Raw genomic sequence first — 22,634 nt, 5'->3', positions numbered from 1 at the left:
GTCTAGGATTACATCTAGTACCCTGGCATGGTTGTACCCAAGTTTATCAAAATCTCTCTGCTCATCAACTCACCCCTTCAGTCTCCTCGCTCATCACCAAGCATCAGTATTCACTTACCAAATGACTTATCAGTATGGATGTCATACCACTTTCTAAAATTCAATCTTTCAAAAACTGGGCTCATAATATTTCTTCTCTCCATGACCTTTCCCCCAATTTTTCCATCGAGATCATTAGAACAACTATCAGTCCTTCACCTCATACCAGGGTGTTAGGTGTAATCCTGGACTGCAACCTCTTCTTCCAGCTCCACATCCAATCACTATCCCAATCCTGACACCTTCAGCTCCTTCACATGTCCACAATTAGCCAATGTCACCACCAAGATACTAATTTACGCCCTTGCTATCTGTTGACCATTTCAACTTCCTTGTTGATGTCCAACCTTTACACAGACAATCCCCCATTAGGTCTATTATGAATGCTGCTGCCAGACTCATCCACCTTACCAAGCATTGTAAGGTGGATTACTTACGTTGGGCAATCAGAAGCCAGTGGAAAGATTGGCAGAGATGGGTGGGGGACACTGAATGTCTACTACCCACCTCTACCAATCCCTCTATTGGCTTTCAAACACCCAGTGAACTAAAATTAAAAAAAAAAAAACAATGACAGCATACAAAAACCATCCACAACTCTGTTCCGAGCTACATCGCCAACCTCACCTCCACATATTTCCCAAGCTGTCCTCTTCACTCCTCCCAAGACCTTCTGCTCTCTAGCTCCCTCATCACCTACTCCCATGTTCTTCTTCAAGACTTCTCCAGAGCGTCCACCATTCTCTTGAACTCCCTACCCCAACCTGTATACTGTATCTATCTCCTGTCTGTCCTTCTGATAATCTATTCTATCTGTTTGTGACTCTATTGATGAGATCCCTGTGCTGAGTTTCTGGGTCTTTACGCCTGCTGTGCCCATTATGAGGGGTTCCCGCCATCTCTGCTCTGAGTTCCCAGGTCCTTACACCTGTTGTGCCCATTATGAGGGGTTCCCACCATCTCTGCTCTGAGTTCCCAGGTCCTTACACCTGTTGTGCCCATTATGAGAGGTTCCCACCATTTTTTCTGATTTCCCAGGTCTGCACATTTGCCATGCCCATTATGAGGGGCCCCCAACATCCCTTCTGAATTTTTAAATGTATTATATATTATGGAGAATGTAACAGGAGGAGCTGAAACACACAATGGTGGACAGGGAAATCCAAAACTCCCAAGTGGACAGAAACAGAATCAGGAACTTGAGCAGGAAGTTCTCCCTGTTGAAGTATCCATAAAAGCAGCCAGGAGCTGACTCAGTCTGCTAGTCTCCACCTATAACCAAAATATAATTTTTGGGTGGACTGGCCCTTTAAGATATTTAGACCATAGAGCATATTAGACATTTTTAGACATTTACAAAAGCCCTAAAAGTTTATTTGAGAAATACATTTTTTTTAGCAAATTCAGCAATTATAGGCAAAGCTCGGGTTCACTATAAATATCCCAATTTCTGTACAGATGCAATTTAGCACCCAGAGCTGTGGATGTTACTATAGATCTTATACATAATGCACACAAAAGATTTGCATTTTGATGGTAGGGAGCTGTGGTCCTTTAAAAGATCATTTAAAGTGGTTGTAAACCTCTGAAATGAAAAATGAACAAAGCATATGCCTTTGTTGTGTGTACTAGCCCAAATCCAAAGCATCTAGTGTGATTTCTGTCTCCACCTCATTCCTCTACTATCTGTATGAGTCACTTCTGACAGTCTATTCCGACACCAAAGAATCCCCGGAGACAGCCTTCACCCCTTCAGCACAAAGCATGTAATTGATAGCCTCAGATGTGAATGTTTCCCTAAGAGACTGTGCAGAGGGGTGTACGTCCATTCCCTCCACTCAGGTCTCAGATTACACTCAGTTACCTGCTCTATGCTATGCAGTGTGATCCCCACCCCCCACCTGCTGGAGCTGTGAAATAGCTTTTGATTTGTGTCTTTTAGCAGGCTGTAGAGGATAGAATGCTGCAGATAAACAGATACAACTCACCGTATTTAGAAGTTACGTTCACCTAAGGCTAGTCACTTCAGTGGTATATGTAATGGTTTTTCAAACACTTTAAAGGGGAAATGTACTTCATTGAAAATACCATAAAAGATCTGAAAGCCATTTGTGTAGTGTCCCTCTATAGCAGGGGTCTCCAAACATTCTAAACAAAGGGCCAGGAATTGTGCCTCATCATTGCTGTCATTGGGAGGTATTGTGCCCCTTCATTGGTGTCATTGAGAGGTATTGTGCCCCTTCATTGGTGTCATTGGGCCCCATTGTTGGTGTCATTGGGGGGAGGGGGGAACTATGCCCCATCATTTATCTCATTGGTTGCCCTTCATTGGTGTCATTAGGAGGAATTATGCCTTTCATTGGTGTCAGTGAATTAAATGGTGTCCTAAGGGCCAGATAAAGACATGCAAAGGTGTCATTGGTAGGTTTTGTGCCCCTTCATTGGTGTCATTTAGAGGTTTTGTGCCCCTACATTGGTGTCATTGGGCCCCATTGTTGGTGTCATGGGGGGGGGGGGACTAAGCCCCATCATTTATCACATTGGTTGTCCCTCATTAGGAGGAATTATGCCTTTCATTGGTGTCAGTGAATTAAATAGTGTCCCAAGGGCCAAATAAAGGCAAGCAAAGGGCCGCAGTTTGGAGACCACTGCTCTATAGCATTAACATAAACAAGGACTCACTGGTGGTCCGCGGATTCCTCTCGGCCCCTGATGTCCCGGTGGTCCAGGGTCTCCCTAGAGGAAGGTGACCAAAGACAAATTATTAATTTTAATGAATCCAAATACTAAAAACAGGCATGGCTAATTTTTGCTTTTATAAAGCAAAGAGCAGAATACAAAGTCAATTCACATATGGCAGCTAAAAGGAAGCCGCCCCCTACAGATTGGAATGGTGCTGCTGTACTGAATGAACCCTGTACAAGAACATACAGCATGTTATATTATCTGACAGATATCATGTTTAATTACTTACATCTTTTCCTGATGTTCCTTCTCGCCCTGGAGGTCCTGGTACACCGGGCTCCCCCTGGAAAGAAAGCAATGACATATTAGACCACCCAATGTCTCCCCTGCCCTCCAAAGTAGCTATTGAAGCACAGATCGCGCTTGGTTATCCATCTCCCTACTGCATCAACAATGGAATGACCACACTGAAACTGATAATGCTCAGAGCTGAGTACTTGCGGCTTTATTCACTGAAGAGGAGATCAAGGAATGGAAGTTTCTTGGTCTCCTCCCACTCACCATCCGGAAAGCCGTTGATGTCATCTTGGGCAAGCAAATTGATCCCTTAACCATGGAAGGGGGAAGGCAATGTGGAGAAGGACCACACTGCCCCCCCCCCCTTTCTGTAAAAGTGATCGGGCAGCTATACAGCCACCCAGATCACTTTTACTTTATAGCCAGAATCCAGTTGAGGAAAACAAGCCCAAACTCATCAATGCTACTGCAGCCATGAGCTTGTTTAACCCTTTCACTCTCCGGATGTACTACTAAATAGCTAAGGGCTTATGCACAAGCTAAAGAATTGCACTGTAGATGTGCCTTGCGGTGCATTGCCATTTGGAGTTAGTTGCATCTCAAGGTAGATCTACAGGGCACTACTACATTCATATACAGTGCATTCTGTTGCACTAAAATTGGTCAAGCAGGGCATTTTTTTTTTTTTGTTAAGTTTTATTGTATCAGTTTCAAATTCAAATATTAATTATGTTCACAAAGAAATGTAGCGGAATAAATTTTGACCTAAATTTACAAAGAAATGTATATTTGCTAAATTTTCTAACAGAAACGAAGAAAAGTGCGTTTGTTTTTTGTTTTATTTAGCAAAAAATAAAAAAACTCAGCGGTGATTAACCACCTTCCGCCCGCCCTATAGTACAATGACGGGCGCAAGGTGGTTCTCTCGTTCTGATAGGACGTCATATGACGTCCTACCATTCTCACTGCGCATACGAGGCTCAGGGAGCGTGCAGCGCGGCGATCGCCGAGGGACACAGCGGATCACGGAAAGAGCCGAAGATGTCTGGTATTGAAGTGGTTAAAGCCAATCAACACAGGCCTTAATGCTCTTTCAACCCTCACACACCAGTCCTCACACACACTTGTCATGCTAAGCAAGAAAGGGGGCGTATCAGATCAGGTCTGTTACTGAGTGCTGATTACTGGGTACACTCTAACTGTGATGTCTAATGGACTGCAGTCATATTTATACATTCTGCATAGCTGCAACACCAGCAGTATTGAATAGAAAAATAAAAGCATTAAATACAGACAATACAATTTTTTTTTCCAGCTGAACTTTAATAGTATGTACAGGTTTAGGACTTATAAAACATAAATAAAACTCTATATATAATATAACATCATTGAAACGACTTACCCTGGACCCAGGAAGACCAGCATCACCTCTGTGGCCCTTGAAACCCTGGAAAATAATATAATTCTCTATTAATGCCTCATCACCATACCGGTACATAGAGAGCAGAATAAAATGCTCAGCTAAAGAAACATGCAGAACCGTGATAAATGAATGTCTGCAGGTTGGCTCTTGATTTACTAGAGGAGACATTACCGTTCACTCCGCAAGATAGATATCCGCACTCTGATGATCTAGTAAAGGGCATGGCTGTATTTAGACATCATGTTACTCTAAGCAAGCCATTCTTAACCAAGGGTCTGTGAAACCCTAGGGTTCCTTCAGACGTTGCTGGAGCTGTGGATGAATGACCCCCAATTTGATAGTGGCTGCATAGTTCCAGGGCATCTATATATGGATAAAAGTGCAGAAACTTCATGAAGACCCTTCGTACTTACCATCAACGTGATAAGCATTTTTCCAATTGACCCCTGATTAATTGGTTTTGGTAGGGTTCCGCACAACCTGAAAACTATTTTACAGGTTCCTCTTGGGTAAATAGGTTCAGAAAGGCTGCTCTATGAATGATGAGAGCCTTACGTACAAACTCTATTTTTTTCTTCTGCATACGATGGGTATGGCTACTTCAGATCTATCCAACTTTTGTGTACCTTGTGTGGAAATGTCCGGTAGTCTCTGACTTTTGGGCCCAAGTGTTCACCCTAATAGAACTTCCCATTCTGTGTACCCTCAAATTTTGTTAGCCACACTGCACAAGAATCTTCCTGTAAGAAACTTCATTCATGGCCTGACTTTTGGGCCCAAGTGTCCACCCTAACAGAACTTCCCATTCTGTGTACCCTCAAATTTTGTTGGCCACACTGTACCAGAATCTTCCTGTAAGAAACTTCATTCATGGCCTGACTTTTGGGCCCAAGTGTCCACCCTAATAGAACTTCCCATTCTGTGTACTCTGAAATTTTGTTAGCCACACTGCACCAGAATCTTCCTGTAAGAAACTTCATTCATGGCCTGTAAACCAATTGCTCTATCTTTTTCTTCAGCATACGATGGGTATGGCTGCTTCAGATCTATCCAACTTTTGTGTACCTTGTATGGAAATGTCCGGTAGTCTCTGACTTTTGGGCCAAAGTGTCCAGCCTACTAGAACTTCCCATTCTGTGTACCCTCAAATTTTGTTGGCCACACTACACCAGGATCTTCCTGTAAGAAACTTCACTCATGGCCTGACTTTTGGGCCCAAATGTACACCCTAATAGAACTTCCCATTCTGTGTACCCTCAAATTTTGTTGGCCACACTACATCAGGATCTTCCTGTAAGAAACTTCATTCATGGCCTGACTTTGGGCCCAAGTGTCCACCCTAATAGAACTTCCCATTCTGTGTACCCTGAAATTTTGTTAGCCACACTGCACCAGAATCTTCCTGTAAGAAACTTCATTCATGGCCTGTAAACCAATTGCTCTATCTTTTTCTTCTGCATACGATGGGTATGTCTGCTTCAGATCTATCCAACTTTTGTGTACCTTGTATGGAAATGTCCGGTAGTCTTTGACTTTTGGGCCAAAGTGTCCAGCCTAATAGAACTTCCCATTCTGTGTACCCTCAAATTTTGTTGGCCACACTACACCAGGATCTTCCTGTAAGAAACTTCATTCATGGCCTGACTTTTGGGCCCAAGTGTCCACCCTAATAGAACTTCCCATTCTGTGTCCCCTGAAATTTTGTTGGCCACACTGCACCAGGATCTTGCTGTAAGAAACTTCATTCATGGCCTGTAAACCAATTGCTCTATCTTTTTCTTCTGCATACAATGGGTATGGCTACTTCAGATCTATCCAACTTTTGTGTACCTTGTATGACAATGTCCGGTAGTCTCTGACTTTTGGGCCCAAGTGTCCAGCCTAATAGAACTTCCCATTCTGTGTACCCTGACATTTTGTTGGCCACACTACACCAGGATCTTCCTGTAAGAAACTTCATTCATGGCCTGACTTTTGGGCCCAGGTGTCCACCCTAACAGAACTTCCCATTCTGTGTACCCTGAAATTTTGTTGGCCACACTGCACCAGAATCTTCCTGTAAGAAACTTTATTCATGGCCTGTAAACCAATTGCTCTATCTTTTTCTTCTGCATACGATGGGCATGGCTACTTCAAATCTATCCAACTTTTGTGTACCTTGTATGGCAATGTCCGGTAGTCTCTGACTTTTGGGCCCAAGTGTCCAGCCTAATAGAACTCCCCATTCTGTGTACCCTCAAATTTTGTTGGCCACACTGCACCAGGATCTTCCTGTAAGAAACTTCATTCATGGCCTGACTTTTGGGCCCAAGTGTCCACCCTAACAGAACTTCCCATTCTGTGTACCCTGAAATTTTGTGGGCCACCCTGCACCAGAATCTTCCTGTAAGAAACTTCATTCATGGCCTGTAAACCAATTGCTATCAAATGGATGAATCCGTCCTCTCCTACTTTAGGTTAACGTATATCCTTACTTAATCAAATTATGCAGTATGAAATTTATCTAGGATAAGAGGAATTGTCCATGTATGTTTTGGAAAATATGGGACCTCTAGCCCAGCCGAAGCCATGGCTGCCAACACACAGCCACCCTGCTGCAGCTGACAGCTTCCCTCTCCGTGGCCACAAGTGAACAGAGCCGCTGTGTGGCGAGACAGGAAGAGTTAGAGAGACTGTGACCATCGGGAGGAAGCCCCAATTTTTACCTAGAGGAAGGTAGAATTTGGGTGTGGGGGTTGGCCTATTCACTCCAGGAACTGCAGTAACTTGTAGGGAATGTAGACCTGGAGACTTTACACTAAAAAAGATTGTGTGAGACTACCCAAGACCCAGGAGGACAGGGTGGAGGGGGAAGTGCAGGAGAAGGAAGAAAAGGACTGGAAATCTCAGGCTCAGAGCCAGTCTAAAATTGAGAGCTGGAGAAAGAGGGCTGTTCTGCATGAAGCTGCTGAATGCCAGAGCTCCCTATGTTACTGAATTGGGACTGTTGTACCTGCTAATTATAATGGAGTCCAAGGAGCTGCCAAGTGTATTCAGTGTACAGTACCCTGGAGAGGAAGAACCCAATGAGCTGTGGTTGATGACATCTGCTTTTTGAATGTCTGTAGCTTTGCCTGGGATCTCTGTAACCATGATCAGAGTTGCTGTTGTCCCCTTTAGAGAATGCAGGAGGTCCCCTATTTTGGAATCCCAGGAGAGGGAAGACACCCCACAAAGAACTTCTGAGTGGTGAAAGGCAGTCTGACCACCATCTTATTTAAATAGACAGTATCCCCTCTTTTAGGTTACCCCCACCAGGCATTTGTTTTGAGGATTACTCCCCTTTCTGATGGAATTAGTAGAACTCTGTTTAACAGCACTCCAATGCAGTCTTGAGCCCCAACATTGTGTTTTACTACTTTCTAATAAAAATATTTTGTGAAAAAAAAAAAACATTGTGTTTTACTAGGGAAACATGCTGCTTTGTATTGCTCTGCTATGAAAAGCAATACAAAGCAGCATGTTGGTGCTGACAGGGGAGAGATCTGTGTTGTTTACATACAGACCTCTCCCTTGTCAGTGTTCTTTGTAGACTGCCGGGTGCCAGCGGGGAATCTCTGTCCGGACCCAGTGATCAACAGCTGTAGCCACCAACGGCGACACGGGCAGGGTGGCGCGCACATGCCCCCTACCCTGAACTGCAAAATCATGTGTATATACGTGATTTTGCGCTGTCCTGCCACCCTGTAGCAGTAGTTCTACAATCAGGGAACCGGTTAAGGAGAGATCCGGGGTCAAAAAGACCCCAAATCTCTCCTTTACTTTTAACTGCAAAACATTTTTTTTTTAAATTTTGCTTTATAAAAGAAAAAAATGGTTTACATCCGCTGCTGACCAGATGTGCCGCCATGACGTTGCTCCGGTCCTCCATTATGATAAAAGCAACCAGAGACCACAGAGTCTCTCATCGCCTCCATCTGCAGCTGGTTGCACCGTTGGATCGTTTCTTGGGCACCCTGGTTTTAACGGCAAGCCCGTGAAACACTGACCAGTGGCGGGAAGGGGGGTGATACAGGACATCCCCTCCTCCCGCTATGGATAGCGATCCAGTGGCTGAAAAGCCACTAGGTCCGATTTCAACAGGAAAAAAAAAAATACTGGTCTTATGGCTTATTACTTCAGCCATAACCCCACTTGCAAACCACAACATTTATCATTTTAAGTAAATAAGGCATTTTGATTATCATGGTAATTAGCTGGGGGGGGGGGGGGGCAGAGGATTAAATAGTTGGGGGGTTGGCATTGCCTGGAGAAAAATAAAAACGATTGCATGGCATTATAGAAGTAGTTTGCACCATGCATTTTCAGCAAATGCGCGGCGTATTTTTTGGAGGCAAATGTGTTTCCTACAAGTCGCAGGGAAAGGAACATTACAGAACGTTTGCACTCAGCACTTCCTAAATACTTATTTGCTTTCTGAAGTACGAAACCCTCAGATCTGTTCCCTGACAGCACAACAGAAATATCAGAGCTGCAACTCTCCGTACAAAGCCCTCCTGTTTTATCACTTTCTGTGTTTATGGCTCATCCTCTAATCCCCTATCTAGTGCTGGTTTGATACACAGAGAGCTGGTTTTATATTTGTGCTCTTCTGTGTATTTTTTAAGCTTCTAAGGGATAAATTACAAGCCGAGAAAGAAAATAGAAAGCCATTCTTTTTTAAATGTGGATTTTATGCAAAAATAGAAGTATTGTCTTGCCATTAGGGAAGTGATTATGGTACTTCTTTCATTTATTTATTATATCCTTGCTACTGTACAGCGCTGAGCATACCCTTCGGCGCTATATAAATACTGTATAATAATAATATAATAATAATAGCGCCATCAATTTACGCAGCGCTTTACATACATATGGTACATTCACATCAGTCCCTAAACCTCAAGGGGTGTACAATCTAAGGTCCCTAACTCACATTCATACATACACATACTAGGGACAATTTAGACAGGATCCAATTCACCTACCAACATGTCTTTGGAGTGTGGGAGGAAACCGGAGTACCCAGAGGAAACCCACATGCAGGCACAGGAGAACATGCAAACTCCAGGCAGGTGGTGCTGTGGATGGGATTTGAACCAATGACCCTAGTGCTGCAAGGGAGAAGGGTTAACCATTTAGCCACTTCTTAAAGCCCAACTCCAGCCAACATGCAGGCACAGGGAGAAAATGCAAACTCCAGGCAGGTGGTGCTGTGGATGGGATCTGAACCAATGACCCTAGTGATGCCAGGGAGAAAGGTTAACCATTTAACCACTTCTTAAAGTCCAACTCCAGCCAACATGTAGGAACAGGGAGAACATGCAAACTCCAGGGAGGTGGTGCTGTGGTTGGGATTTGAACCAATGACCCTAGTGCTGCCAGGGAGAAGGGCTAACCATTTAGCCACTTCCTAAAGCCCAACTCCAGCCAACATGCAAGCACAGGGACAGGGGCGGACTGACAACTCATGGGGCCCCCGGGCAACAGGGGATCATGGGGCCCCTGTGTCCTTGCCCACACTCAAACTACACCCAAAAAAGCCTATGAAAGGTACCAGGGGCATCTCATGGGGCCCCCTACTAACCCTGGGCCCTCGGGGAGTGCCCAAGTGCTCAAATGGTCAGTCCACCCCTGCACAGGGAGAACATGCAAACTTCTTAAAGCCACTTCTTAAAGCCCAACTCCAGCCAAGACTCAGGCACAGGGAGAACATGCAAACTTCAGGCAGGTGGTGCTGTGGTTGGGATTTGAACCAATGACCCTAGTGCTGCCAGGGAGAAGGGCTAACCATTTAGCCACTTCTTAAAGCCCAACTCCAGCCAACATGCAGGCACAGGGACAGGGGCGGACTGACAACTCATGGGGCCCCCGGGCAATAGGGGATCATGGGGCCCCTGTCTCCTTGCCCACACTCAAACTACACCCAAAAAAGCCTATGAAAGGTACCAGGGGCATCTCATGGGGCCCCCTACTGACCCCGGGCCCTCGGGGAGTGCCCAAGTGCTCAAATGGTCAGTCCACCCCTGCACAGGGAGAACATGCAAACTTCTTAAAGTCACTTCTTAAAGCCCAACTCCAGCCAATACGCAGGAACAGGGAGAACATGCAAACTTCAGGCAGGTGGCGCTGTGGTTGGGATTTGAACCAATGACCCTAGTGCTGCCAGGGAGAAGGGCTAACCATTTAGCCACTTCTTAAAACCCAACTCCAGCCAACACGCAGGCACAGGGAGAACATGCAAACTCCAGGCAGATGGGCAGCACAGTGGCTAAATGATTAGCACTTCTGCCTAGCAGTACTAGGGTCATTGGTTTGAATCCCAAACATGGCACCACCTGCCTGGAGTTTGCATGTTCTCCCTGTGCCTGCGTGGGTTTCCTCCCACACTCCAAAGACATGCTGGGAAGTGAATTGGCTCCTGTCTAAATTGGCCCTAGTATGTGAATGAATGTGAGTTAGGAACCTTAGATTGTACGCCCCTTGAGGGTTAGGGACTGATGTGAATGTTCAATATAAATGTAAAATGCTACACAGGGGCGGACTGACCATTTGGAAACTCAGGCACTGCCCGAGGGCCCAGGGTCAGTAGGGGGCCCCATGAGATGCCCCTGGTACCTTTTTCATAGGCTTTTTTGAGTTTGAGCAAGGACACAGGGGCCCCATGGTCCCCTATTGCCCGGGGGCCCCATGAGTTGTCAGTCCGCCCCTGGTGCTACATAAATTTATGGCGCTATATAAATACTTGAAATAAATAAGATGGTGCAGTGGTCGTGATTTGAACCAGTGACCCTAGTACTGCCAGACAGAAGGGCTAACCATTCACCCACTTCTTAAAGCCCAACTCCAGCCAACCCATAGGGGTCTATGCAGGGGCGGAATGACAACTCATGGTGCCCCAGGGCAATAGGGGATCATGGGGCCCCTGTGTCCTGGCCCAAACTCAAAAAAGCCTATGAAAAAGGTACCAGGGGCATCTCATGGGGCCCCCTACTGACCCCAGGCCCTCGGGCAGTTCCAGAGTTTCCAAATGGCCAGTCCGCCCCTGGGTCTATGTATAAAGTGTTTGTTTCAATCAAAAAGTGCCGTATTTCCTCTAATAATGGCCATAATATTTTTTTTTCTGCTTGAGGTATTTATGGGGAAAACAAGGATTATGGTCACTAGGTGGCACTGATGATATAAAAACTACATATATTAGAGGAAATACAGTGATTTTCGTTCTAAACATGTGGATGTTTTTTCCATCTGCACAACAAACGTTTTTCACATAAACCCTTTTTTGTGTTTTATTTTGGATAGAACAGGGAAGGGGTAGATGTATAGCAATAAAAACAAAACAAAAAGAAGAAAAAAAGACAAAAACAAAAAAAGACAAAAAAAAACCAACAAAGAAAAGCAGGCATACTCGATGGACCACTCAGTCTTTTTTTCTGCCATCACCTTTCTATGTTTCTATACATCAAGAGCAATCAGTACAAACTAGCTGTGGAACTTCAATATAAGAAATTGTTAAACAAAAACCTGATCCTTTCACATAACCAGAAAAAAAAACAATAAACAATTAGACAATGTATAAACAATAAGTTTACATCTAGGCATGTGCAAAAGTGTTTGTTTAAAACAAAAATTGCCGTATTTCCTCTAATATATGTCGTTCCTATATCACCGGAACCACCTAGTGGCCATCATTTCTTTTTTCCTGTTTGAGGTATTTATGGGGAAAAAAAGGATTATGGTCACTAGGTGGCACTGATGATATAAGAGCGACATATATTAGAGGAAATACGGTGGTTTTCATTCTACACATGTGGATGTTTTTTCCATCTGCACAACAAATGTTTTACACATAGACCCCTTTTGTGCTTTACTTTGGATAGAACAGGGAAGGGGTAGATGTATAGCGAAAAAAAACAAAAAGAAGAAAAAAAAACGAAAAAACACACAAAAACAACAACAAAAACCCCCACAAAGAAAAAAAGAACGGGCATACTCGATGGACCACGCGGTCTTTTTTTCTGCCATCACTTTTCTATACATCAAGAGCAATCTGGGCAAACTAGCTATGGAACTTCAATATGAGAAATTGTAAAACAAAAATCATATCCTTTCACATAACCAGAAATAAAACCAAAAAAAACAATCAGACAATGTATAAACAATACGTTTACATCTAGACGTGTGCAAAAGCATACAGTTTCCCGCCATGAACAGAAATGCGATGCCATTCAGCAGACGCATAGCGGTGCCATTAAGCATTACTGGCACCCCTACACATCTGCAAATGCATGCATTTTCACAGCACCATGCAGTTCGGTGTGGAATGTTTGTGGAAAAGAGTCAGGGACTTCTTTTTCCACGTTTCTCACGTGTATAGCAAACCATTGAAACCACTGAGCTGCCCTACACACGATGCGCAGGAACACCCCTGCACTTGTAGATGTGAACCAAGCCTTATACAAAGGTGCAGTGAATAAATACAAAGTGAATAAAAAGTCTTTCGAACCTCCAAACGCGTTTCGTCCTAAGGACCTTCTCAAGGAGTAGACCAAGAATTAGAGCCCCTGTCATTTTTTTTTATTGCGGTCTGTGTTCATATAGGGGATATTTTACTTCACTTCCTATCTGGAACGGACGATTGGGAAATCTCTGATGGGCATGGTTTCTCACGTGTATAGCAAACCATTGAAACCACTGAGCTGCCCTACACACGATGCGCAGGAACGCCCCTGCACTTGGTTGCACTTGTAGATGTGAACCAAGCCTTATACAAAGGTGCAGTGAATAAATACAAAGTGAATAAAAAGTCTTTCGAACCTCCAACGCGTTTCGTCCTAAGGACCTTCTCAAGGGATAGACCAAGAATTAGAGCCCCTGACATTTTTTTTATTGCGGTCTGTGTTCATATAGGGGAGATTTTACTTCACTTCCTATCTGGAACGGACGTTTGGGAAATCTCTGATGGGCACGGTGAAAAAAAAAAAAGTTCATATTTTTAGTAGAAGTGGGAATTGTTAATACATCTGAAAATGTATTTATTGCTATTGGTGCTCCTCTGTTCTGGTGACAACCATACCTCTATTTCTTGTATGGGTGTGACAAGAACAGGAAGTGAGGGAAAACCTTTTCAAATGGAGATGGAAATAAAAATCTAAAAGAGGTGTAGGAAGATGTGGGGAAACAGTTGGAGCTCTCAGTCAGCTCTTAAGCAGTGTAGAGGGACTTTGCGTGAGTAGGAACTAGGTATAGAAGGAGGAAAGTGCCTAATGGAGAATGTATATGGTCCAGATTTAATCCCATTCAGGGTCTTTTGCTAGCCAACACGTTTCAGGGTTTCACAGGGTCCTCCTTCATTAGAACTTGGTACTGTTGAACAAAGCATGTATAGGAATGACAAAGTTTGAGGGATCCTGAGGGGTAATTAGCATGACCACTCCAGATGAACAAGGCATTTGGAGTAATCATACTTATCACCCATCAGGATCCATCCAGTTTTATCACTCTAGTCCAGAGTTTCTCAAATTTTTTTCAGTCAAGGCACCCTTTAAAATTATGGACAGTCTGGAGGCACCCTTTAAAATTATGGATAGTCCTGAGGCACCCTTAAAAATTATGGACAGTCTGGAAGCACCCTATTCTAAAATGCGAAAAACTATTCTAATAGTTTTATATAATGCAGCGACTTCCACACATGGAGGACACCCAACATTAGAGGAGATTTATTCTTCCAAAGCAAATACACTTTTGCACGCTAAGTTTAGTATTCTAGTGTTTCTCCTCTCCCTCAGTTTTTCTCCATCACTGAGCTAATGTGACCCCAGCACTGATGGAGAGGGGCGGGGGATGGTCAAACTAGGATGCTGTGCAGGCAGCTGACATCCTGTCAGGAATGGACTGGCCAGCAATAGTGGGACTCAGCTGCCTTATGAGCTGCAGTACCAGGGCTGGCCAGCGGGTGCTCCCAGCAATCAGAGACTCAACCTTGCAGCCAGTCAAACACCTGGAACTAATTATACTGGTGTATTTAAGGGACATTCAGACCTGCAGACTCTGCCTTGGTGTTGTGTTTCTTCTGGGCCCTGTATCCTGTTCCTGCTCCCTGCTCCCTGTTCCTGTCTGATTCTCTGCTGACCCTGCTCTGATCCCTGGCTTGTCTGACCATTCTCCTCTCCCTGACCCTCTGTACCACGCTGCCCGCTACCTGCTGAACCTGGCTTGTGACCCCGACCATTCTCCGCTTGCTCCCCCTGTACCTACCTGCCCGACTGATATTGACCCGGCCTGCCTGACGACGCTTGCATTGTATGTACTGTTATCTGTGGGTGGTTGGTTTGTTTGCACTGTGTTATGTTTTAGTATTGCACTGCGTTTATGTTTGTATTGTTAGTGTTAATAAATTACATTGTTTATAACATATCTGAAGTCTGCGTTTCCCTGCGTCAGTCACACACCTCTGGTCACACCCGGGAGCCCTGACATTACACCAAGGCCAATCCTGACCAGAAGTGGCTGCACAGGGAAGCCATCTTGGTTTGTTGATGGGAAGGATGGATCTGGATGAGGTTGTGTATTTATATCTGCTAGTGCTTGATGACAGGGAGTATGCTTATCAAACTCTGAAGGAGTATCCCCGGGATGAACTGCTAGAATGTATACGGCTCGCTCATGTTCTAGTAGATCAGGGCACAGAGTTCTCTGAGGTGCAGCCTTTGATTGAGGTTTGTGCTGAGTTGGTTTCATCTGGTTCCCCCGAATGCAGGGATGAATTTTTGCCACCATTTAGTGCAGACCAGGTAGAGTCCCTGGTGTGGTTATTAGAGGATGATGTGGGTTACTTTCTGGAGCGTTATTCCACATGTTCACCACAGACACTAAGAGATTGTATAAACGCAGTGCAGTCTTTGGTCAGACAGGCTTTGTGTAAGCTCAGCTTTGTTCAACCCATACTGCAGACATGGACAGACTTGTTGCACCCAGCCTCAGTCAGCTTACAAAAACCCAGTCCTGCTTCTAATCTATTTCCTCAAAACTCTATTCCTGTATTCCCAACAGCTCCTCCAGTTACAGCCCAGTATACTTGGCTATCTACCGCATGTCAGTCCCCTGTTCCCACTCGCTGCACCTATCCTGCCTTTAACCATGTAAAAATGCCCTCTGTAGCAACTGCTCCCTCCTCTGTTCCATCCTCCAGCTCTTCTCTGTCTCCAGCTGCTCCATTCGTTTGCAGACCTGCGTTTTCTTGCAGTGCTCCAGTAGTTAACCGCTTGCCGCCCTGCCACTGTGTATATACGTGTGCAGGGCGGCAGTGGAGCGCAAAACCACGTTTAAAAACGGGTTCCGCGCTCCCGACACTTTCGCCGGCAGGGGGCGCGCGCGCGCGCTCCCGCCGACCCGCGGGTGATCCGATTCGATCCAGGAGGGATCAATCATTAGATTTCAGCCAGTGATTTCTGGCTGAAATCGGATGATCGGTCCCTGTCCTATCCTGTCCTGTGTTGATATTTACACAGGGCAGGATATGATGTCATTCTTCTCTGCCTGGACACATTCCGTTCCAGACAGAGAAGAAGAGACATTTAAACGTGAGTAAAACAGCACACTGACAGTTAGAACACAGTCTAGGACACATTTAACCCCCTGATTGCCCCCCCCCAGTTAACCCTTCACTGCCCTGTCACCAGTGTCACTGATCAGTGAAGCGATTTTTATTGATCACTGTATCAGTGTCGCTGGCGACTTCCAATAGTGCTAGCGCCCCTCCCAGATAGCGCCAGTTTGCCCCCCAGTACACCAATAAAGCCATTTAACCCCTTAATTCCCCCCCCCCACCCCCCCAGTTAACCCCTTAACTGCCCTGTCACCAGTGTCACTGATCAGTGAAGCGATTTTTACTGATCACTGCATCAGTGTCGCTGGCGACTTCCGATAGTGTTAGCGCCCCTCCCATATAGCGCCAGATTGCCCACTAATACACCAGTAGTCCCGTCTAACCCCTTGATCGCCCCCCCCCCCCTGAGTTGACCCCTTCACTGCCCTCTCACCAGTGTCACTGATCAGTGAACCAATTTTTACTGATCACTGTATCAGTGTCGCTGGCGACTTCCGTTAGTGTTAGCGCCCCTCCCAGATAGCGCCAGATTGCCCGTTAATACACCAGTAGTCCCGTCTAACCCCTTGATCGCCCCCCCCCCTCCCTGAGTTGACCCCTTCACTGCCCTGTCACCAGTGTCACTGATCAGTGAACCAATTTTTACTGATCACTGTATCAGTGTCGCAGGCGACTTCCGTTAGTGTTAGCGCCCCTCCCAGATAGCGCCAGATTGCCCGCTAATACACCAGTAGTCCCGTCTAACCCCTTGATCGCGCCCCCCCCCCCCCCTGAGTTGACCCCTTCACTGCCCTGTCACCAGTGTCACTGATCAGTGAACCAATTTTTACTGATCACTGTATCAGTGTCGCTGGCGACTTCCAATAGTGTTAGCGCCCCTCCCAGATAGCGCCAGTTTACCCGCCAGTACATCAGTAATCCCATTTAACCCCTTGATCGCCCCCCCCCCAGTTAACCCCTTCACTGCCCTGTCACCAGTGTCATTGATTACAGTGAACAGATTTTTACTGATCACTGTATTGGTACTGGTGACTTGGTACTGGTGACTTCCGATAGTTTTAGCGCCCCTCCCAGATAGCACCAGTTTGCCCGCTAGTACACAAATAATCACATTTGACCCCTTGATTGCCAGGAACACGCTTACTTGCACGCTAAACCTTCATTGCTAGTATAGTGTCTGATTGGATCAATATCTTTGATCAGATCAGCGCTATACCAGCATTCACATTACTTTAGTATCCCCAAAAACGCAGTGTTAGCGGGATCAGCCCCAACACCTGCCAGCACCTGCGTTTAGCCCCTACGCCCCCCCTTCTCCCCCGGCAAGTGCAGTGTCAGTAGATAACTGTCACTTGATACATATTACACACAAAACCGCAGTGTTCACAGAATCAGGCCTGTTATCTGTTAGCACTTGTCGGTAAATTTTTTGTAGCGGTTCAAGCAGTCCCTGACAGCCAGGCGCTCTTTTTCCCGTGAGTCGCACTAGGTACCTGTAAATTTAGTGGCCAAAATGTCTAAGCAAAGGTACACTAGTGAAGAGGCCTATAGGATTCTGAGCATGTCAAGTGAGAGCGAAGGGGAAAACTCACTGGCAGAACCAGGCTCAGAATACGAACCTATAGACAGCAGCGGCACCCTGACAGCTAGCTCAGACGACGAGGAAGTGGTCCCTGCTAAGGTCAGGCGTACCCGATCCCATTCACAGGTTGCTGAGGTGGTACAAATGCATGATGACTCTCATATGCAGCAGAGTGCCAGTACTAGTGCCGCAGTATCTTTTGGTGAACTGGCGAGCACCAGCGGCCTAGTACGTCCTGGTCGTAGGCATACCAGCACTGCAGTATCACTTGGTGACGTGGCGAGTCCCATAAGTGCAGTACAAGCTGGTGCGGTGGCGAGCACAAGTAGTGTCCCGCGGCCACCAAGAATTCGCAGACAGGCCCGTAGAGCCCCTAGTGTCCTTCCGGATGTGCTTGCAAATCCCGATTGGCAGCCCACAAATTCTGCAGCACCCGTACTTCCCCCATTCACTGCCCAACCCGGAATTCAGGTGGAAACAGCAAATTTAAATACTCCCCTTAATTTTTTTGAGCTGTTTTTCACAGAAGATCTTTATGCATTGATTGTGGATCAAAGCAATTTATATGCACGCCAATTTATCGCCGCCAACCCAAATTCAAACCTTGCCAGACCATTCGCATGGAAACCCATTACGGTTTCCGAATTTAAAGTTTTTTTGGGCCTAACCCTCAACATGGGCATTAATGATAAAAATCAATTGCGGTTGTATTGGTCCACCGACCCTCTTGTTCACATGCCCGTGTTCTCTGCTGCCATGGCCAGGCATAGATATGAGAGTATAATGCGTTTTATGCACTTCTACGACAACTCACTCAGTCGTCCTCAGGGTGACCCTGAATTTGACCGGCTCCACAAAATTCGGCCCCTCGTAAATCACTTTAACCAAAAATTTGCAGATGTGTATACTCCCCAGAAAAACATCTGCATCGATGAGTCCCTCATTCAATATTCTGGCCGCCTTGTAATCAAACAATATCTCCCCAGCAAGCGTGCCAGATATGGGATCAAGATGTATAAGACCTGTGAGAGGACAACAGGCTATACATGTAAGTTTCGGATTTACGAGGGAAAAGATAGTTACTTGGAGCCCCCCGGATGCCCAGACTACATGGGGAGCAGTGGCAAGATAGTTTTGGACTTGGCGTCATCCTATTTCCATATGGGGTACCACTTATACGTGGACAATTTTTATTCAAGCGTGCCACTATTTAGACATTTGTTCAATTTGGGAATTTGCACATGTGGCACTGTGCGATCTAATCGCCGAGGCTTCCCCCAACGGCTTGTAAATACCCGTCTTAAAAAGGGGGAAAAAGCCTGCTTGAGAAATGAAGAATTGCTCGCAGTGAAGTGGAAGGACAAACGGGATGTTTACCTCCTGTCTTCCATTCACGCAGATACGACCGTCCAAATTACCACGGCAGCTGGTGTTGTTGAGAAGCCCCTCTGTGTCCACGATTATAACCTTAACATGGGAGGGGTGGACTTCAATGACCAGATGATGCAGCCGTATTTAGTTTCCCGAAAATCCAAACGCTGGTACATAAAAGTGTCAGTTTATTTATTTCAATTGGCTCTATATAATGCTTTTGTTCTCTATAAAGCAACTAGACATAGTGGATCATACCTAAATTTCCAGTTAGAGAACATCAGGGCCCTTTTGTATCCAGAAGGTGCTGCGCCCCAAATCCCTCTCCCAGATGCAGTTAGCCGTCTGCATGAGAGACATTTTCTCGATACCATTCCTGGTACCCCAACCCAAAGAAGACCCCAAAAAAGATGTCGTGTCTGCAGCAAACGTGGAATTAGGCGTGACAGCCGCTATTGTTGTCCCTCCTGTCCTGGCCAACCTGGCCTCTGCATCAAGCCCTGCTTCCGCCTCTACCATACACTAGTGAACTATTAGTATAGGGTACAGCACGGCACAGATCAGGGCACATTTACACAGGGTCTCAAAAGATGTTAGGTAGTCAGGAAACTGGCTATCGCACTTGGAGAGACCCTACCAGCTGTTTAAATGTTTGAAGTTTGGAAAAAAAAAGTTAAAAAAATAAAAAAAATAAATAAAAGTACAAATACCCCCAAAAAAATAAAAAAATATAAAAACCAAAAATAGTTATAGTTTTTTTTGTTGTTGTCATTTTTGTGATTGTTCGACTTTCACTGGTTTATTGTTGTTTTATTGTTAACCATTTCTGTTTGCAGGAATGCTTTCAGCTGCAGCGTTGACCTGTTTATTCTGACAGCAACAAGAACTTGCTCTCAGAATAGACATAAGTCAGCGTGGGCAGCGCTGTTGGATGAGATTTTTCATCCGCAGTTATAAAAAACAGAATATATGCCAAAGCATGGGGGCCTGGGGTGGCCAGTGGGTGGATGGCCCCTATGCTTCGGCATATATATTTTATATTTGTTGGCACATTTCATATGTGCCCACCATTAGAAGTGGGTGGATTGAGGGAGGTTTCTAATGGTGGGCATACCACCACACACTTTTCCTTATAAAGTTGTTTTATTGAGTTTATGTTTTATTGTTAACCATTGTTGATTTCTTTGCAGGAACGTCAAACTGCAGCACTGACCTGTTTATTCTGACAGCAACAGGGTCTTGCTTTCAGAATAGACATAAGTAGGTGTGTGCAGTGCTGTCGGATGAGATTTTTCATCCGCAGTTAAAAAAAAGAGAATGTATGCCAAAGCATGGGGGCCTGGGGTGGCCAGTGGGTGGATGGCCCCCATGCTTCGGCATATATATTTTATATTTGTTGGCACATTTCATATGTGCCCACCATTAGAAGTGGGTGGATTGAGGGAGGTTTCTAATGGTGGGCATACCACACACTTTTTCTGGCAGAGATTTCTTCTCTTTTTTTTCATTCAGCCCACAGGCTGCATAAAGAAAAAAAGAACATAGCATATACACCCAACAAGGACCAGTGACGTATTGGTACATCACTGGACTTTGAATGGTTATACCAGGGTGATGCCTGCAGCTGCAGGCATCATCCTGGTTTTATTTTTTTCAGCCGGCAATGGGCTTTCATGTAAAAGCATTCCTAGTGGTTAATTAGCTGCAGAATTGCCTTTACAAGCAGCGGGAGAAAATGGCCCCCCCTCCCCCTCCCTGAGATAGCATTAAAAGTGATTAAAAAATAAATAAATTAAAGGGACAGTGTAAAAATAATTAAATAAATCAGAAAAAAAGAAAAAAAAAAAAAAAAAAAAAAAAAGGACCCTCGCCCATCCGCGCACGCGCACACCTGCGTCCGTGAGCGTTGACCCTTTCCCAGTATGGAAACAGCGATTGCACCATGCATGTGAGGTATCGCCACGAACGTCAGAACAAGGGCAGTAATTATAGCTCTAGACTTCCTCTGTAAATCTAAAATGGTAGCTTGTAAAGGCTTTTAAAGCGTTGCCTATAGATATTAAAAATGTATGCAGTTTGTCGCCATTGCACAGGGCATGCGTAATTTTAAAGCATGTCATGTTTGGTATCTATTTACTCAGCATAGCATCATCTTTTATATCATACCAAATAATTGGCCAATATATTGTAATTTTGTGCATTAAAATTAAAAAAGTGTATATTTTTCAAAAAAATTGCGTTTGAAAAATCGCTGTGTAAGTAATATGTGAGATAAAAAATTGCACCACCCACCATTTTATTTACTAGGGTGTCTGCTCTAAGAAAATATATAATGTTTGGGGGTTCACTTTAATTTCCTAGCAAAAATACAGATTTTTTTAATGTGAACAAAAAGTGTCAGAAAAGGCTTGGTCTTCAGGTGGTTAGAAGAGTGAGTGATGTGTGGCATAAACCTCTAATGCTGGGCATAAAATGCCCCCACCCCTCAAAATGACCCCTTTTTGGAAAGTAGACACCCCAAACTATTTGCTGAGAGGCATGTTGAATCAATAGAAGAATTTATTTTTTTACCACAAGTTTTTGGAAAATGAAGAAAGAAAATAAAAATATATTTTTTCTTTTCTTTTTTATATTTCAAAACCTTGTGAGAAAAAATTAGATCTGCAAAATACTTACCATGCCTCTTTTTAAATTCCTTGGAGTGTCTACTTTCCAAAAAGGGGGGGTTTGGTGCTATCCTGGCATGTCAGGGCCTCCAAAACTGTGATAGGTAGTGGGGAAGTGAAATGAAGAAGTTACGCACTTTCAGGCTTTCAAAGTGCTCATTGGATTTCAGGCTCCTGTATGTGGCTAGGCTCCCAAAAAGTGTCACATGTGTGGTATCCTCATACTCGGTAGAAGTAGCAGAATGTATTTTGGGGTATAATTCCACATATACCCATGGCTTGTGCAAGAAATAAATCATTTAAATGACAATTTTGTGTAAAAAAAAAACAAAAAAAAAGTTTTTGTCATTTTCCAGAAACTTGTGGAAAAAAAATAAATCTTCCATGGACACAATATGTCTCTCAGCAGATAGCTTAGGGTGTCTGCTTTCCAAAAAGGGGTCATTTGGGGGTGTTTGTTCTATCCTGGTATTTTAGCACCTCAAGAGATGTGATGGGCGGTCAGAAAGTAAAAGCTGTGTAAATTTCAAATTATCTATACCATAGTTTGTAGACGCTATAACGTTCACACAAAGCAATCAATATACACTTATTGGGATTTTTTTTACCAAAAACATGTAGCAGAATACATTTTGGCTTAAATTTATGACTAACTTTGAGTTTACGATATATTTTTTATAGCTGAAAGTAGAAAAAATTGTTTTTTTTTCAAGATTTTCGTGTTTTTTTGTTTATAGCGCCAAAAATAAAAAGCGCACAGGTGATCAAATACCACCAAAAGAAAGCTCTATTTGTGTGAAAAAAAGGACGTAAATTTCAATTGGGTACAGCATTGCATGACCGCGCAATTATCATTTGAATTAGTGCAGCGCTGTATAGCAAAAA

At 44.5% G+C, this 22,634-nt stretch overlaps 1 protein-coding gene across 1 annotated transcript in view; it reads right to left on the bottom strand.

Moving 5' to 3' along the window:
- The window catches only part of COL22A1 (collagen type XXII alpha 1 chain), a 665,084-nt gene that overhangs the window by 48,491 nt on the left and 593,959 nt on the right, over window positions 1–22,634 (bottom strand). Inside the window, exons 54-56 of the mRNA XM_089654647.1 lie at window positions 4,484–4,528; window positions 3,074–3,127; window positions 2,782–2,835 (exon numbers count right to left, since the gene is read on the bottom strand). Coding sequence (XP_089510773.1) covers window positions 2,782–2,835; window positions 3,074–3,127; window positions 4,484–4,528 — 153 coding nt within the window. The remainder of the gene's footprint in view (window positions 1–2,781; window positions 2,836–3,073; window positions 3,128–4,483; window positions 4,529–22,634) is intronic.

This window comes from Staurois parvus, unplaced genomic scaffold (assembly GCF_062004578.1).
Source record: "Staurois parvus isolate SC_StPar_1 unplaced genomic scaffold, SC_StPar_1.0 ptg000783l, whole genome shotgun sequence".
NCBI classification, from domain to species: Eukaryota; Metazoa; Chordata; class Amphibia; order Anura; family Ranidae; genus Staurois; species Staurois parvus.
This window is presented reverse-complemented; position numbering and strand designations above follow the sequence as displayed.